The sequence below is a fragment of the Pseudopodoces humilis genome, chromosome 25 (assembly GCF_049639895.1).
Source record: "Pseudopodoces humilis isolate 2021_Gansu_Grassland_sample_001 chromosome 25, ASM4963989v1, whole genome shotgun sequence".
Lineage (NCBI taxonomy): Eukaryota > Metazoa > Chordata > Aves > Passeriformes > Paridae > Pseudopodoces > Pseudopodoces humilis.
The window spans coordinates 3,538,038-3,555,138 of NC_142224.1; the positions used below are offsets into that span (position 1 = coordinate 3,538,038).

General features: G+C 52.9%; 2 protein-coding genes across 12 annotated transcripts in view; one reads left to right on the top strand and one right to left on the bottom strand.

The window, feature by feature from the left end:
* The first annotated feature begins 2,869 nt into the window (after positions 1-2,869).
* SCN3B (sodium voltage-gated channel beta subunit 3) lies at positions 2,870-10,930 on the top strand. Its single transcript, XM_005528468.3, has 6 exons — positions 2,870-3,656; positions 5,092-5,255; positions 6,405-6,630; positions 7,486-7,624; positions 8,117-8,213; positions 8,675-10,930. Exons 1-5 carry the CDS (start codon positions 3,602-3,604, stop codon positions 8,178-8,180), a joined length of 648 nt encoding a protein of 215 aa, XP_005528525.1. The 5' UTR covers positions 2,870-3,601; the 3' UTR covers positions 8,181-8,213; positions 8,675-10,930.
* A 6-nt stretch (positions 10,931-10,936) lies between these two features.
* The window catches only part of GRAMD1B (GRAM domain containing 1B), a 121,889-nt gene continuing 115,724 nt past the window's right edge, over positions 10,937-17,101 (bottom strand). For all 11 annotated transcript variants that reach the window (XM_088066936.1, XM_088066933.1, XM_014257317.2 and 8 more), the window contains one exon: positions 10,937-17,046. In XM_088066936.1, the coding sequence (XP_087923062.1) occupies positions 16,957-17,046 (90 nt within the window). In that variant the 3' untranslated portion in view covers positions 10,937-16,956. The remainder of the gene's footprint in view (positions 17,047-17,101) is intronic.

Here is a 17,101-nt window from a genome sequence, read left to right on the forward strand (position 1 = left end):
GTCTTGTTGTGCCTGTGCACAAGTGCCAGCCTTTTCTGCCTTTTTTTTTTCTTTTTTTTTCCTCCTGTGAAGCAGTAACTGGGTGGGTTGCCATAGCAACCCCCGCATGAGAAGTTGGGCTGCTTCTTGCAGAGATTTCTGTCTCAACAGTCAAGATTTCTCTTTCTTTCAACATTGCATCCCCTTCCCCCTTTCCCCTGGAGTGCCAGTGCCCTCTGTGGTGCCCTGAAGGCCACCCCTGCCCTCCAGCCTCCTCACTGGGGGCACCAGGGCTGGCTCAGGGCAGGAAGGAGCAGCCTGTGCCTCATCCTGGTGTGGGATGGGGTTGGAAGGATCTCTGCTCTCCATCCCCCAGAACTGAAACAGGCTCCCAGTGTGACATCCCAATTATTTGCAAGTTTTCCTGAAGAGGGCAGGGAGGTGTTTGTTGTAGGCACGGGGTGACGCTGGAGTGGTTCCCAGCTAAACCCAGATTGTAGCAAGAGTGAAATGATCTTATCCTTTCCCTCAGCCTCTCTGAGCAAGCCCAGAGAAGTTTGCTCTGAAAACAAAACCCAGCACAGCTTGTGGCAGGTTAAGAAACTGGATGGACTACAGGGGATTCCAAATTCCACTTGGGTCTGTGGTACACGAGGCAGGCTCAAGGTGAAGAATCACAGGTGAAGGAACAACTTCTCCAGAGCTGGGGAAGAGGGTGTGACCTCCTTGACCTGTAACTTTTCATCTCAAAATGCACCCAAATCCAAGGCCAGTTTCTCCAGAGGTTTCCTTCACCTCAGGGCCCCATTTCCCTTCTTTAAATAGCAGCTACAACGCTGGTCTGGAATGAAGTAATTGAGGTTGGTACGTGAGTGATTCTGAGGGAAAACTCATTACTTTTTCAGGATGTTTGTTTGCCACTGTAATTTGGATTGTTTGGCAGGTGGGTTCTGGGGTGCCTGGGTTAGAGGAGAGAAAGGCTTCTGTTTCTGCCTGGGGAGCAGCAGGGAGGAGCAGAAAGGACTGGGGGTCAGTCAGTGACTCTGACTGAGTCAGTGTGGTAGAGCTGCTGCTTCCTCCTAATCCTCTTGGCCCCTGAGTCTCATCCCTGGCTGGATTGTCTGTAATAGATGTAATTAGAGCGGCAGCAGCACAAACAGTGCAGCCCTGCTGATCCCTGCTCTGCGTTCTGGCAGGGCACCTGCCTGCCTGGGAATAGCTCTGATTTCCATGGTGCTTTGTGGAACAGGTGGTTGTCAAACAAGAGAGCCAGGGACATTGTCCAGCAGCTCCTGTGGCTGTAAAAAACCCACCCCCATCACTCATCTGCTGTGCAGGGGATGGATTGTTCCAGAAGGGTTAGGAACAAATCCTTGTGGCTTAACCTGCCCTTCCCTTTGTGCTGTTGTGATGATAACAAGGGGCAATGGGACAAAAGAGATGGCTCAGTGTCCTTCATGCAGCTCTGGGTATCACGTTTGCTGTTCTGTCTTCCCGGGGAGAAAATCAGATTTTAAGATTTCCATATCCATGATGGATGACTTCTAAGGGGGAGATTGGAATTGTGGCGCTGGCATCAGCAACCTGCAAGCTCTTGTTCTCCCTGCTCACACCTGCAGGTACATTAAACAGGTTTATTTTCTCTTGGTGGGTTGCTGGAAGAGAGCTCAGGAACCCAAGGAAGCCTGGGAGCAGAGGGGACAGTGAGGACAACCTGACAGCCAGAGCATGGCTTTGACCAGTCCCTGCTGGGATACTTCAGGCTGCGAAGGTTTTGGGAATCCCAGTCAGCTGAGGGCTGGAGCAGGGCAGAGCAAGCTGTGCAGTCAGCAGAGTGAGGCAGGAGGGTGTCCTTAGCTGGGAATGACTCGGAGCAGTCACCGGAGCTGTGCAGGGCGTTGTGCAGGCAGCTGCTGTGTGTGGCCGCTGGCAGATGATGAATGCAGCCTGCTGACACAAACACAATTAGGTGATGTCTAGGAAAAGCTCTGGCTTTGTTCTGTGCCTGCTTCACTCCAGCAGTGCAGGGACCTGATCTCTCGTGTGGGTCCCTGTGTCCACCCCTGTGAGGCCACAGAGCTGTGGCAGTGGCCACTGCCAGCGGTGTGTGCCCAGCTGAGAGCCCAGTGTAGCTGAAGCTGATTTTTTCTGCTGGCTGCAAACATCTCTGGGTGGCTCTGGCCACCTGCACGCTGAGTTTTGGCACTGCCAGTCACTCCTGTGTCATTCCCTGGTGGGGCTGCTCGGGTTTAACCCAGCAGATTGTGCTGTGTGTGGAGCTGCAGGTGCTTTAAAAGGAGCACATGTAACAAATGCTTCATTTCCCCCTCTCTGTCCACTGTGACCTTCAAAGCTGGAGGAGCCCTCCAGGGCACATGGCCCCCATCCAAGGAGAGAAAGCCCAGCCTGCTGCTGGCATTAGATTCCCTGGAATCAGGCAGGAACATGAGGCGAGAGGATTTCCCAGTATTTCCCACTGTGACCTTCAGAGCCGTGCAAATGTTAGTATTAAACTTATTAGCAGCAGAGGCCTTTGTGTGACCCCGCAGGGATAACTCCCCCGTTCCCCCCCCGCCCCCTGGCTCTTTTTGGAGGCAGGACAGTGATGCTGATCTGTGGTGCTGATCCGTAGAGACAGGACGAGGAGAGAGGGGTGCAAATGGAAAGAGGGGAAATTCGGATTTTGGGAAGAAATGCTTTGCTGTGAGGGTGGTTCCAGGGCGTCCAGAGAGGTTGTGGCTGCCCTGGACGTGCCGCAAGGTTGGATGTGGTTTGGTGGGAGTTGTCCCCACACATGGCAGGGGGTGGGACTGGCCGAGCTTTAGGGTCTATTCCAACGCCTTAACACTCCGTGATGATGTGATATCCTCTATGTGATGTCTGCAGCCAAGCTGGGCGCTGCCCGCGGGACCACCGGAGCCCCGGGCTGCGTGAGCTGAGCCGGGAGGAGCCCGGCGCGCCCGGGGCCGGGGGAGGCGGCCGCGCATGTGCCGGCCGTGCCCCCCGCCCGGGCTCCTCCAGCATCCTCGGCATCCTCCTCGGCATCCTCCTCGGCATCCTCCTCGGCATCCTCCCCGCCGGGCGCTGCGCTCCGCAGCCCGCGCAACAAAAGCGCCGCGGCCGCGCCCCGCGGAGCCGCTCCCGGCTCGGGGCACCTGCTGCTCCTGCTGCTGCTGCTGCTACGCTGCTGTCTGTCGCTTCTGTTGCTTCTGCTGCTGATCCAACCCTGCTGCCGATCCAGCGCTGCTGCTGATCCAACGCTGCTCCCGCTCCGCTCCGCCCGCGCCCTGCGCAGCGCCGGCCGCGCCCGCGGAGCCCCGGAGCCGGCGGAGCCGTGCGGGCTGGGGCTGTGCTGTGCGGGCTGGGGCTGTGCTGTGCGGGCTGGGGCTGTGCTGTGCGGGCTGGGGCTGTGTGCGGGCTCTGTGCGGGCTGGGGCTGTGTGAGGGCTCTGTGCGGGCTCTGTGTAGGCTCGGGCTCTGTCCGTGGTGCTGCCGCCCCCGCGGCCGAGCGCAGCCCCCGGACCGCGCCCGCCGCGGCCGCTCCTCCTGTTGCGCCGGGAGCACGGCGAGAGGGGAAGAGGAGCATCCTGCCGAGGATCCCGAGCTCCGGCCCGCCTGGAACAATGGCTGCGCTACCGCGGCTGCTCTGCTCGGCCGCGCTCGCCCTGCTGCTCTGGGGTAGGTGCTGCCATTGCCTCTCCCGCCCCAGCGCCTCCGGGGCTTGCCGCTGGGCAGGATGCTGCCGGAGAGAAGGGAGGATGCTCTCTCCGCGCCTGCCCTCCGAGTGGGTTTTTTGTTGTCGGGAGAAGGGGATTTCGCTCGTGCGGAGTTGGTGTGAGTGTGAGGGAGTGAATGCGAGCGGAGAACACACCGCGGTGCCGAGCACAAAGCGTGTGCCGGGCCCTTACTGTTCGCTCTTGGTCCGGGGTTTGCAGCGTATTTTAACATCGAGTTGCCTCGGGGAGGGTGTGCAGCCCATCAAGCGGTGTTTTAGTGCCGCTTTCCCGTGCACTCCGTGTAAACTGGAGTTAATCAATCGATTGCAACTGCAGTTTGATTCCTGCCACGAGAGGAGGTTGGGTGGTTTTGCCACATTCGATGCGCGTGTGCCTTCAGCCCTGTGAGTGGGTGCCTGTCTGTGCGTACAGATCTCATTTCTCAGAGTAAAGCAGGACCCAGGAGCTTTTCCTTATTTCTCCCTGAAAGCTGCTGCTGTCCGTGGAGCTGGTAGTACAGGAGAATTGGAACCAGGCTGCTTCCAGGAATAGTCCCGGGATAATATGTTGTTTGAGAGAGCGGGTTAATGGTGCCTCAGAGGCTGGGGAGGAGGGAGCAGCCAGCAAAGTCAGCGTCTGGGCTCTGGAGACAGCCTTGGACAGACAGAGCCCGGGATTGTGTAGCCCGGGGACAAATGTCAGCAGGGATTTGGTCAGAGATGTCGTGCTGAAATGATTCTTTTCTGCTCGAGCGTGTGGCATCACATGCCATGATTTCTGTCCTCTTTGCAAGAGCAGTATTTGAGAGTTGCCAGCGTTAGCACAGCTCTGATTGGAAGCGTTTTGAGCAGGAATACCTGGGAAATCAATAACTCCTCCTGCTGCCAAATTCACTCCCCTTGCTTCCCAGTAGTGCCCGTGGAGCCCAGGGACAGGAAGGGTGCTGGACCCTCCCAATTTTGCTGAATTAAAGCATCCAGACCTTCCAACTTAGCACAAAGAGCGAGCTGTTCCTCCACTCTGGAATTCTGGGCTTCCCCCTCATCCCAGACTAATTGCTGCTCTAACAGGAGCATGCCCATCACGCATGGGAGGGAATGAACAATGCCTTTAAAGTGGCATTAATTACCAGGGAAAGATGAAAGTTGTGGCAAGGCAGAGGCTGGAGAGGTGAATCTGTGTGAAGTGATCACCCTCTGTTAATTATTATGAATTATTAATATCTCAGGAGAAGGAAGCTTGGTAAAATTTGACATTTGAGGCTTAATCTGTTTTCAGGCAGCACTAATAATAAATCAAACCATTTTCCATTGGGGACATTAATGCCCAGATGCGAATAACTGATGTTTCTCTAATTCTGTCCTAACACTTCTTTCTCTGCTGCTCCTCTCCCCCAGCTGGATTTTGTTCCTCAGTGTGTGTGGAGGTCCCATCTGAGACAGAGGCTGTCCAAGGGACGGACATGAAGCTGCTCTGCATCTCCTGCATGAAGAGGGAAGAGGTGACGGCCAGCACGGTGGTGGAGTGGTTCTACAAGCCCGATGGGGGAAAGGATGAGCCTGTATGTATGTCTGGGATCTGAGTCCATTTCTTTCCTTGCTTATCCCATTTCCACACCCGGGCACAGCACAAACTCCTGGCAGCAAAAAGCTGGAAGTTGTTGAGTTCGAACATTTGGGTTGTAAATTCATCAATGCTGATTTCCAGTCCCATTCCCTCAATACCTCAAGCCCAGTATCTAAGGATGTCAGATATGACTGACACTTGGTACCCCTGTCTGAATCAGTTCTGAGTCCCAAAGCTGTTCTTTTGGAGGTGAAATTGGCTTCCAACAGATCTGCAGGGCAGGATTTCTTTTTGCCTCAGAGAAAGCAGTGTTATCTCAGCTGGGAGGATCTCTGGGAGCTGCTTTGGATCCCTGTCAGGAAAAGGTAAAATTGATTCTCAGAGTGAATCAAAATGGAAATTGGACAGATGAGGGCCAGCTGGAATTCAAGAGAGAAAGGTGAAGTGAGGAACAAAATAAAGGCTGAGTGCACCCTTCTTTGTAACTGTTTTATCTGAGTCTGAGGCATTAAATCAGTGGCTGTGATTGAGCAGGGCCTGGCAAGATGGCAAATATTCACCTTCTGTGTGAGAACTAAAAGGATCAGGCTAAGGAACAAGATGGGAATTCACTTCCAGTGCCCTGTGGGGGGGTCCATTCACCAGTGGCAACCCAAAGAACACCAACCAAAGTGAGCTGGGGTGGGCAGGGTCGTGCTGGGGACTGTGGTCAGCCAGAATGTCATATTTGTCCTGCAGCACTTCCATCTCAGCTGAATATCCCAGGGCTTCCCAAAAAGGGCAGTTTCTCTTCCGTGGGGATATTCTGTGGTTCTTTCCTCACAGGTGCACTGCTAGGCATGAAGAATCCCAGTTTTATGTTCCATTGCTGGTTTTTCGTGTCCACACACGTCTGTGTTTTGCTGTGCCTTAGTTTTTCTCCCTCTCTGATGGAGATACTGAATTCCTGATCACTCATTTTCCTGTCTTTTGTAAAGTCACCTGATACTTGGAGGCAAAGGAGGATGGAATATGAATAGCTGCTGTTACCAAGGGAGCTCAGAACATCCCTGAGCGCAGCTGGAGGGGGATGCTGTCCCTGGCTCGTGCCGTGGTGTTGTCCGAGGCAGAGATTAACCAGCACACCCTTTACACTTCCTCACAGATCTACGAGTACAGGAAAACAAACCACGAATTTCCCAGCCGCTTCAGCGGGCGGATACAATGGAACGGGAGCAAAGACATGCAGGACGTGTCCATCACCGTGCAGAACGTGACCCTCAACGATTCGGGCATTTACACCTGCAACATCACCCGCGAGTTCGAGTTCGAGATCCACCGGCCCCTCTTCCAGAGCTCCAGGAAGATCCACCTCACCGTGGTGGAGGAGGGTAGGAGCGGCTGCCACAGGCTGTTCTGTGCTGTCACCGGCCGTGGGTGTTGTCACCCGGGGATAGAGTTTGTCACTGCAGGAGAGGGCTCTGGGTTTGTCAGTGACAAACAGGGCTCAGGAGGGAAAACCTGTCCTTTGTTTGATGGCTGGAGGCTCTTTTTAGGCTCGGGCTGGCTGTGTGTGAGGGTGGGAAGGCACGGCGAGCCGGGCACAGCTGGGCACAGCTGGGCACAGCTGGGCAGGCGCCAGCAGAGGTTTCCAGCTCCTCCCGTGGCGGCTCCGGGATGTTACAGCAATGCCTTTCCCAGGGAGCCGCAGCGTTTCTTGCTGCCGCCCCCTCCCTCCTGGAACAACGATTCATTCTCCATTTTGATACCAGCCTCCTCCTTCTCCTCTTCCCTTTGTGCTGCTCCCGAGCCTTTCTGTTCCTCTTGGTGCTGCTGGGTTCAGTGCTGAAATCCCACAGGCCAGCGGGGATCCTGCTGCTCTCAGCCCTTTTTTCTGCCCTTTCTCCTCCCTCTCCCCCACGAGCACCTCGGTGTTTTGAGCCTTTACAAATCACTGGTGGCACAGCAGAGCCAGTGAGTGGGACACGGGGGGAAACAGAGCGTGGAGATGAGCTAGGTGAGCAATCCGTGAGGATGTGGGGGTGGCACAGACAGGGCTGTGCGTGTTGGAGCCCGCTGGAGACACGCACTGCCATCCCTGCCTGTTGCAGGTCCCTCTCTTTGGCCCCCTCACAGCCTAAAGGCACCCGGAGATTCTGGCAGGTTAGGAAGGATGACACAAGGGTGGGAAGTGTCCGTGGAGCTGCATGGAAATGATCAGGGGTTATATTTCATTTTATCCACAGCTGGAGAAGACTTCACCTCTGTCATCTCAGAAATTATGATGTATATTCTGCTGGTCTTCCTCACGCTGTGGCTGCTGATTGAAATGGTCTATTGCTACAGGAAGGTGTCCAAGGCAGAGGAGGCTGCCCAGGAAAACGCGTAAGTGTGGAACCCCTGGAGATGAGATCTGTTCTGCAAGAGCTCTGCCCATGCCCCAGAGCAGACTGCAGGGAGGCTGAACTCTGCTATGGCACGGGCTGCTCCGCGTTTGCTCTGCCCAAAGCCCTTGCAGCGCTCAGGAGCACCAAGATTGTGACCACACACCAGGTCAGGAGTGAACAGCGCTCCAGGGGGGGTGGTCTGGACCATGTGGAGGTGCTCTCCTGGAAGGTCTGGTTTCATCCTGGCCCATTCCCATCTTTCCACACACTTGGCTGGGATTAGAGCACTCTGTACAGGAAGGCTGGGTGTGTAGGGTTTCAGAGCAGGGAAGTCTTGGTGTTTGCTCCTGCCTAGGCCAAGGAGTTTCCCACTGTGAGCATCTACAGGTGACGTTTGTTACCTCAGAGATGCTCCCAGGCATTCAGCAGAGGTGAGTTTACCCAAACTGGGCTTTACACAGTGTGCTTTCCTCCTTCCCTCCAACTACAGGACAGATTATCTCGCGATTCCATCGGAAAACAAGGAGAACTGTGCTGTGCCTGTGGAGGAGTAGCGGAGAGGAGGCAGCGGAGTGAACGGCACCGAGGTGGGTCATGCACAGGCGCTCACTCCCTGTGTCTGTCCACCCCTCAGCTTCCTTGTGGTGGGGCTGGAGACTCCTGGAGCGTGCCTGTGCTCCTCTGGAGCTTCCCAAGACATACAGGTGTCTTTAGGTGTGGGGTGTACTTGTACTGCTTGAACCCCAAACCAACACAGGCCATGATGTATTATTATATATTTATATATATATATTTATGTATTATGTATATATTTATGCCTTTACCTATTGCTGTGGAGTTGGAGCTCACTTTCCCCTGCACAGGGGCAAGCTGAGGACTGGAAGGGCTCTATCTCCAAAGGAAACACGTTCTAGGAAGGAGTTTAATCTAAATCTAAGGATTAAGTTCTGGATCTTTTACTCTCTCGTTCACCTCCCGTCAGTTCCTGCGCTAACTCTGTTGCAATCCTCACTCCTGTGAGGTCCAAGAGGAATTGTCTCCCTTGCAGGGGCTCTCAAGACAGAAGGACCATGCCACGCCAGCCAGGTTTGAGGGGGAGCTCTGCGCCGTCGGGAGGAACACGGGGAAGTGTAAATTCTCTTCCATTTGCCTTGGACTCTGTACAGCCTTGACTTTGGTCCTGTGACCCCATCTGAGCTGCCAGCCCGGTGCTGAAGGACTCTTCTGTGGAAGCATGCTGAGCAAACAGCACAGGGGTGTGGGCAGCACGGCTCCTTCCCGAGTTTCACTTCCATCATCACCTCAATGGCTTTGTAAATGTTACCTGTCACTTCTTAGCTGCTCTCACCACCACCTTTATTTGCTAAATATGCTCCTTCTCCACTGCAGAGGTTAGGGGGATGTACGGCACGTTGCTCTGAGCTGCAGGACTGTGAACAAGGCTCTCTTAGGGGGTTATTCCACCACATTCTGTGGCCAAAGCAGTTTTCTTGGTGTTAAAACAGGAAGAATTTAATTAGTTAATGAAGTCACTTTGAATCTTAGGCTATCTATGCACAAGGAGAGTAGGGTAATGCACTAAAATTGGAAATGTACAGTAGGAAGGACAGGTCTCCGTGCCATGTTCACACTTTCTTCCGGAGGGAATTGAGAACACAGACCCTGAAATATTCCTGCTTTGGGAAGCAGGATGATGTAAGTACAGGAATCCCCTGTGTCCCTCTCGGTGTCCATCCCCATCCCCTCCCACCTGCCTGGCACAGCAGGATTGCTCCTGGAGGACACAGTGGGAGGAGGAACCTGCAGAGCCACGTCCTGCCACAGCAGAGCAAGGTACGGGATCCACCTTTTCCTGGGAAACCCAGCAAGGAAGGCAGCCTCCTCGGGCAGGGGAAATAAATAGGATGCAAAGACCTCACAGGATGGCAGCTTAGTAAAATGGTTGCAGTTTTACAACTGTGATGGTTCTCTGGTGCTGTAGCAGCACCATCTAGAGGGATAGACAGAAAACACCCACTTTCCCCACTTAATCCTAATTCTCTCTTGAGGTAATTAATCACCAGTCTAAATAGTCCGGATTCATCCTAAATGATCCTCTGTTGCCCAGGAATCACCCTGGAAATCCCATCTTTCCTTTTCAACTTACCTTTTCTGAGGGTTAAGCAGAGTAAAAATTGTTTCCTACCCTTCAAGGAGACCAGCTGAGCTCAGCAGCTGGGATTAGAAGAGGAGGAAAGGCAGAAACATTGGCCAGGGTGGAATTGTGCTGCAAAACCAGCTGGGGAGGGTTTGTGTTTGTTGTATGGCAGAGCTGTGACATCCCTGCTGCAATGGAGCCTGTGCTGCTTTGCCAGAGTTGACAAATTCTGCTCCACTGACCGCTTGTACGCGATCCCAAAGCGCTCGTGACTCCAGGCATGCTCCCCACCCACGGAATCCCCTCTGCTTCCTTCTGCTGCTTTTTACTTGTTCGCTAAAATCACGGAAATTACCCCATTGGGAAGTCGGGCCCAGGCCAGATTTCCAACTGGCACTTGTTCAAAACCCTTTTTTCAGAGTGGGTGTCAACTTTAGTAAACTACTCCAGTGCAGTGTTGGTAGTAGGATTGCTCCCAAATCCAGAGCCAAGCCTGGCAAGGGGAGCACATTTTCCAGATGAAGCACACTCAATAGTCTGGGCACCAGTTCCCAAAAACCTGATATCCAAAAGAATATCCAAGCAGCTCCTCTTTGGATTCAGCTGGATATCATCTTTTTCCCTGTCCCAGTTTGCCTGGCAGAATCCTGAACTCAACAGAGGGACTGGGTTGTTAACTCTGGAGTTTCCAGCACTGCCCACAGCATTGAGCCCAGGGGGAATTTCAGGACACCTCTCTCCCACTTCAGCTCATTCCCTGTGAACCACGGAAACGCTCTGATGTTACTGTTAAATCAAAAAGGGAGTGAACCCGAGAACTTCTTGAGAGCTACCTCAGGTGGCAAAGGAGGGCTGTCCCCTTGTCCTGCAACTCCCCGTATCCCACAGGCATCTTCTGCAGACCCTCATTTTTTTTTTGGGCAAATCTTCCGCTTTTCCAGTTCCTGCAGACAGAGGTGACCATTGCCACGTGGTGCTCCTAGCGGGAGGAAACGGGGTGCAAAGTTCTGCTCAAGAATCTCACAGGGGAAAAAAGAATAATAATTTAAAAATTGGTGATTTTTTCAAGACCTGGAAGAGATGGTCCTGGCAAAGACTCTGTGTGTGTGTGTTTGGAATGAGAGGAGACTCCGGAACAGGCAGGATAATAAAAAGAACAAAGAGCCACGCTGGTTGTTGGATAGATTTTTTAATTGATACTGTACTTCCATGGTACTAACTACTTACAGGGAGTTTGGCTGCAGAGCCTGTACAATTCCTACATTCCAGCACGTCCGTTCCAGTATCGTTTTTTAACCGCAGGTTGAGTTTTTTTTTGTGTTTTTTGCGCACAGCGCAAAGTTTCTGACAGTCGGGACAACTCCTAAAACAAGCGCAAAATCCTTCCCCCACCCACCCCAGAGTCACCTCAGCCATCAGCCCCCTGCTTCCCGGGCTCTGGAGGGGATTCCAGGAGGGAAGCACGTGCCTGTGGTGGTGGTAGGACCCGCTCCTGCGCCGAGGAGAGCAGAGCCTCGTTCATCATCAGCTGTGCACAGGGATTGCAGGATCCGGGTGGGCAGAACACGCCCCAGGGGATTAGCAGCTTTCTCCAGCCCTGGAGCACGTGGTGGGAGAGGAGATCCCACTGGAATGGAGATGTCCCAGAGGTGCCAGGCCAGGCCAGGCCGCTCGGGGGAGGTTGTGACGCTGCCACTGCTCTGCTGCTCTTCCCTCCCTCCGCGTCCAGCCCGGAGCCAGGCGGGTGCCTCCATCCCTGCTCTCCAAGGACCATTTCCCGGGAGCTGGGAATGCGGGGATGGCGTGGCACAGGCTCCACCTCTCTGCTGGATGGAGCTGGAACAGCTGCTGTCCCAAATCCTAATTCCAGCAGGGATGCCAGCACGCGGCTCCAGAAGCGGAGCTGCACGTCGGGGTTTGTTCCCTACCTACGCTCGGGGTTTGGGTCAGGGAAGGTGGCCTTTAATGTTAGCAATGGAATTGGCCTAAATGAGTGAGGTAACAGAAACGGCCAGAGGAGGAACCCCCCCCGAGCCATGTGCAAATATAATTCCTTCAGCAGAAGGAAGTCTTTTTCCCTACTGAAAAAAATAAAATAAAATAAAAATAAACCAAAACACATTCACTTGAAGAGCATACAGACTGCAGGAGGGGAAGGCAGGCAGGGACAGCACCAGGTCAGACCATCTATGACACAGGTAATGATTGTCCAGCAGCAGAGGTGGGAGGGGACAGGGAAAAGCCATAGCAAGCACTGCAAAACGTGTGGGAGAGGAGGAGGACGTGGCATGCCACGGATCCATGCTGAGAGAAGCCCATGCTGTCTGCCTAGATCAGGGAATGGCCTTGGCCAGCAGTCGCCCAAGACACGAGATTATTTGGCCAGTGTGCACATCTAGAAAAAAAGAGGTTTTATGGCACAGAGAGACTCGTGCTGGAGAGACTGCAAAGCACAGAGATCAGAGCAGGCTGGAAAACCAGCACAGGAACCACACAGGTGTTCTGTGAGCCACTTCCCTCGGGGGCTTTGGTTCCAGAGCCTCTGCTGTGAGCTGTGTTTGAAGCAAGCCCCTGCCAGGTGTTGTAAGTGGTGCTGAGACTGAACAGACGGAGCCAGAGCCCAGGGGGCTGTGCCATGGACCGTGGCAGCCTGGCACAGACCCCGTGGGAGCCCCTGGGAGCTGAGCAGGCGCTGCAGAAAGCACTCATCTGTCAAGAGCTGGGGGTGGCAGCAGCTGCCTGGGCAGACAGGGCAGAGCTGCCTCCCCTGGGCCAGGCACTGCTGCTTCAAACAGTGACTTTGAGACTGATTTTCTGCGTAATGTGGAACCAGACAGTTCCAGCTGCAAATCAGGAGTTTGTTTCTGTGCTCGTGGGGAAGAGCAGCTGCTGCAGCACAGCAGAGCAAATCCAAAAGGTCTCAAGTACCCAGACCAAAAGTGTTTCCAGCCACTCTCTGGAAAAAAAAAAAACAACTTCTACCTTCTTGCATAAAAGTAAGAAAAAACTCCTATGTGGCTACCAGGACAGTGCTGAGGAGCCAAGGAGGCTGAAAGGTCTGTCCTTACCTACACCCAGGTGAGCTGGAACTGTCTGACAGGAACATGGATTAGCATTCCAGGACCAGCATTCCTAGAGGAGATCTCCCAACACATGCCCTGTTATTTCAGAGGCAGTTTTGTGCCCTCAGGGCTCCAAATCCAGCAAAGCCTTGTGCTTTGAAACCTTTCCTCTTCCAATCCAGGCTCACATTACACTAGAGATGTTTCCTGTCCCTAAGGTTTCTGCTTTTAAGATCAGAAGCATCCAGGCAGGGTCAGGTGTCAGCCAGCAGGCAGGGACAGCAGCCAGAGGTGTAAATGCAGCCTCTGTCACAGCAGAGCAGGCAGCTCAGGGGAGATCAAAGTCATGAGCCTTCCTTCTCTTCTCCCAAAGGACTCGAGGGAGCCAGGAAGGCTTTAGACAGCAGTCGGTATCAGTTAGTATGAGTTAATAGCACAGTTTTCTGACTGGAGAGTGCCTGAAGTGCAGAGCACCCAAAAAAGTTCATTATCCTGTTAACCCACAGCCAACTCCTTCCCACTGCAAGTGCCTTTCTGTCTTTTATTTTCCCATATTTACTATCTGGAATGTGCAGGCCCAGCAGTGCCCCTGCCTTGGGCAGCTCACCACCTGGAATAACCTGGTTTTTGGTCCTTCAGAGACTTTACAGGCAGCTGCTGCTGTAGAAACCTCTGGTATCCACCCTGGGAATGCCTGGTTGCACAGCAGGACTCGAATCCCCTCATCCCAGCTGCCAGAACTGCTCTAAGATAAGCCCTGGAAGGTGTGTGTTTATCAGAGGTGAGGCTCTGCCACGCTAAGATCAGTGAGGATGTCACAAACTGGTGGATCAGAGCCTCCTGCTCCCTCTCCTCCCAACAGGAAGCATTTTCCTTGGCAGGAATTAAGCTACAAGCTGGCATTACCTCTGCATGCTTGGCTGGAGAAATGCCTTAAAAAAAAATAAGAAATTCCCTGGTTTTTTTGTGTTTGTTCAGATCCTGTAAATAAAACCCCAGCAGATGTGCAGGTGGAAGGCTCAGACTGGGAGGGAAAATGCACCTGCTGTGAAAAGAACCCAGGGGAATTTCTGGCCCAGGTGAGCAAAGGGGGAAGGAAAACCCTGATGGTGGAAGCCAGGCTTGGCTGTGAGTGCTGAGGGAAGCACCACCCTCTGAAACATTACTCAGGCCTCTCACTCCTAGAAAGTGTTACTGATCCTTCCAGGAAATGTAATCCAAAATTGTCTCTGGAAGGAATTAGTCTGTCAGCTGGGACTGGTCAGGGGCAGCTGATTTCTATCCCAGCTCTCCAGAGGAAGTGAAAACACTCCAAGTTTTTGTTTAAACCCTCACCCTTAGTGCCTTAAGACCTTGTTTTTCCCCTTTTTATTACTACTGTGAGACTAAGAGGCAAAAAAAAAAAGATTGTGAATCCCATCCAACTCCAAGCCAGACTGGCTGCCAAGTGGGAAAAGGAAGTAACTAGAAAAAAACCAAAACCCTAAAGAGAAACCTCCCTGGGTGTGAAGGACACTGCAGCACCAGGCTCTGCTCGGTGCCCACTACCCTTGAGCTCTTCCTGAAGGATTTCACACTGTTGAGTGTCAGGAAAGGTGTCAAACAGGTTAAAAACCCACCTTAATGTGCAGGGAGGACAAATATTGGACAGGTAGGACAAATTATTAGACAAATATCTCAACAAATATTAGTGTTGAGATTGCTACAGCTGCCTGGCCTGACACGGATTTAACAGTTTGTGTAGTTCTGTCTCTGGGGCCCAGCCTGAGGGAACAGCCCGAGCCTGAAGCTGGAAATCTGCACAGGAGAAAGGATTCAGGATGAGAAAAAGGATTCCTTGCCTCCCTAACAGAGAGAATGTGATATTGGTGAGCAACAAATACAGACCAGCAGCATTTATCTGTGACCCTCTCTGATTTCTCTGTCTCCAGGTGCAGGAGACCCCACATTCCAGGCTCCTCTTTCACAGTGAGCTCTTTCTCTTTCCTGGCATGGGCAGGGTGAATCCCAGGGCTTCCCCTGTGTCCTCCTGATTGGTGCTTGAAATAAAATTCTGGAAGAGGGAAATTCCAGCAGCAGGGGAATTTTGTGTGCTTAGTAATTGTGGGACTAACTAAGAGGGGAAAAGGGACTCTGGGACAGTTTGGCAAGTCACAGTGGAGAAAATGAGCCACAGAAAGCCTTTCCCAGGCCCTAGCACCTCAATTTCATGGTACAGCAGCCATTTCAGCAGCCTCCCTGGAAAAAAGTCAGGGAGCAGTACAGTAGTCAGCAGCATTAAATTAAATAAATAGTCATAAATACACATTACTCTCTGTTTTTCCCCAACTGGACCTTGCTTTCACAGTCTGAAATGTCCTTTTGATAGCCTGGCTTCATCCATGCTCCTGCACACGTGTGGGGCATGTGTTTAGCACTTGGTCATGCAGGTTGGGAGAAAGCAGCAGGTTATTCCTGCATCCATTGCCCTTCCCTGCTTGGAAAGTGGGACCTTGAGGTTTTCCTCAGACTGTACTGAGGATATTCTGTGCTACAGAATGGTGAGAGACAAATTATTCATCCTGGGGGCAATGGAGGAGCTACAACTTCCCATTTCCATTTCCATTTCCAAACTGAGAATGTGCAGCTGCCTCCCTCCTGCCAGCCAGAAGGTGGAAAAATCCCAGTGTTGGACAAAGTGGGACCCACATTCCCCTCATCTGCCTGGCTGGGGAAGAGGCCAAAGCATTTATCAAACACTTCAAGAAGCAGCCTGCATCCCCACCAGTCCCTGTGGAGTTTGTGCATTGCACAGCACAGCCAAGCTGCTCCTCTTCCTCATCTGGCTGCTAATGGAGCCTGGAATCATCCCCCAGAAGAACTGAAAATGCACACTGGCTTTGTTTTTAGTGCAGCTCTGCCACCTGGCTGCACTAAACCCAGCTGGTGGGAGACACCCCTCAGGTGCCTGACTCTGAAGGGCCCTTCTCCCTTTCCTCCCTTGGTCCCTGTGACCCTTCCTGACCTCTCCTGGATTTCTGGAAGCCTGGTTGCTCTAGAGATGCAGTCATGTAAATACCCACAGTGATGGCTGCTGCTGCATAGATGCAATTATGTAAATCTACCCCAGGCAAGGAAAGGAAGCTGCTGTTTCTCCCCCTGTTTTCCCACAGATTTTACAAGACAAGGCCTGGGTGAACAAACAGGAGAAGAGATTTGCTGAGCTGGGTAGTGGGAGTGGCTGCAAATCAATCCTAATTTTGGTTCTCTGTTTAAATTTGGGTCCTCCCACCGCGGTGACTCCAGCAGCGATGCAGACCCGCAGGGACGGCTCAGGGGCAGGGGCCCAAGCACAGGGAAAGCAGAGAACAGGTAAAGGGAACACTGTCACAGGTGTGGCTCTCCCCCTCCCACACACTCCCCTCGCTCTCACTGCAGCAGCCAGGACAGGAGGCAGCAAATCGGGGTTTGTGGGAGGGATTGCAGCTCGGTCACGCTCTGTGCTTTGCTCTCTGAGCCAGCCTGGCCGCCCTGACAGCAAATTTCTGCTCCCAGGAGGGGCCTGCCAGGGGCATCTGCCCTCCACAGACCCACAGCAACTCCCCCTCCTCTCCAGAGCGGTTCTGCAAAGGACTGACTGCGATTGCCAAAACCCCCTGAAGCCAGCAAGGTAAGGGAGGTGACAGTGTCCCCTTTGAGAGATAAACAGAGCCACCCAGGGACCTCCATGAGCAGGGAGGGCACAGGGACGGGCAGGGGGGGCACTCACACCGATGCTTCCCTTTGAGACAACAGAAACAGAACAGACAGACAGACAGACAGACAGGAATATTACAGAGGAGCCGTGCAGGGGCCCAGGGAGCAGAGCTGGGCACGGCCCTAAGCACACCTCAGTGCTGGGAGAGCACAGCCCTCCCACACACACCCCCACGCTCCCAGGGACGCTCCAGTTCAGCCAGTGTTGGAGATCACTCCTTCCCCTCTTTAGGCTTTTTTTTTTTTTTTCTTTTTTTTTTTTCTCTTAAAATCTGTATATAATATATATATTTATATCTGTGTATATATATATATATATATATATTTATATATATATTTATATATCCTATTTACACATATTGCACACCGTCCTCTGGCCTCCTGCATTCCTGCCTGTTAATGGAAACGTTTCCGTTTCTCCTCTGGATCTGACCCAAAGTCCCGGGAGCCGATGCCATTCTGGAGATTTATTAGTGAATCCTTCATCTGAAAGACAAGAGATTTCTCCACTGTGGTGCTGCCCTAGAGGGGAGAACTTGGG

What these genes read in the sequence shown, in the direction of transcription:
- SCN3B (XM_005528468.3), top strand. Translation starts at nt 3,602, where the DNA reads ATGGCTGCGCTACCGCGGCTGCTCTGCTCGGCCGCGCTCGCCCTGCTG. An exon ending in GCTCGCCCTGCTGCTCTGGG is followed by an intron (nt 3,657 to 5,091) that starts GTAGGTGCTGCC and finishes CCTCTCCCCCAG; the next exon opens with CTGGATTTTGTTCCTCAGTG. An exon ending in ATGGGGGAAAGGATGAGCCT is followed by an intron (nt 5,256 to 6,404) that starts GTATGTATGTCT and finishes ACTTCCTCACAG; the next exon opens with ATCTACGAGTACAGGAAAAC.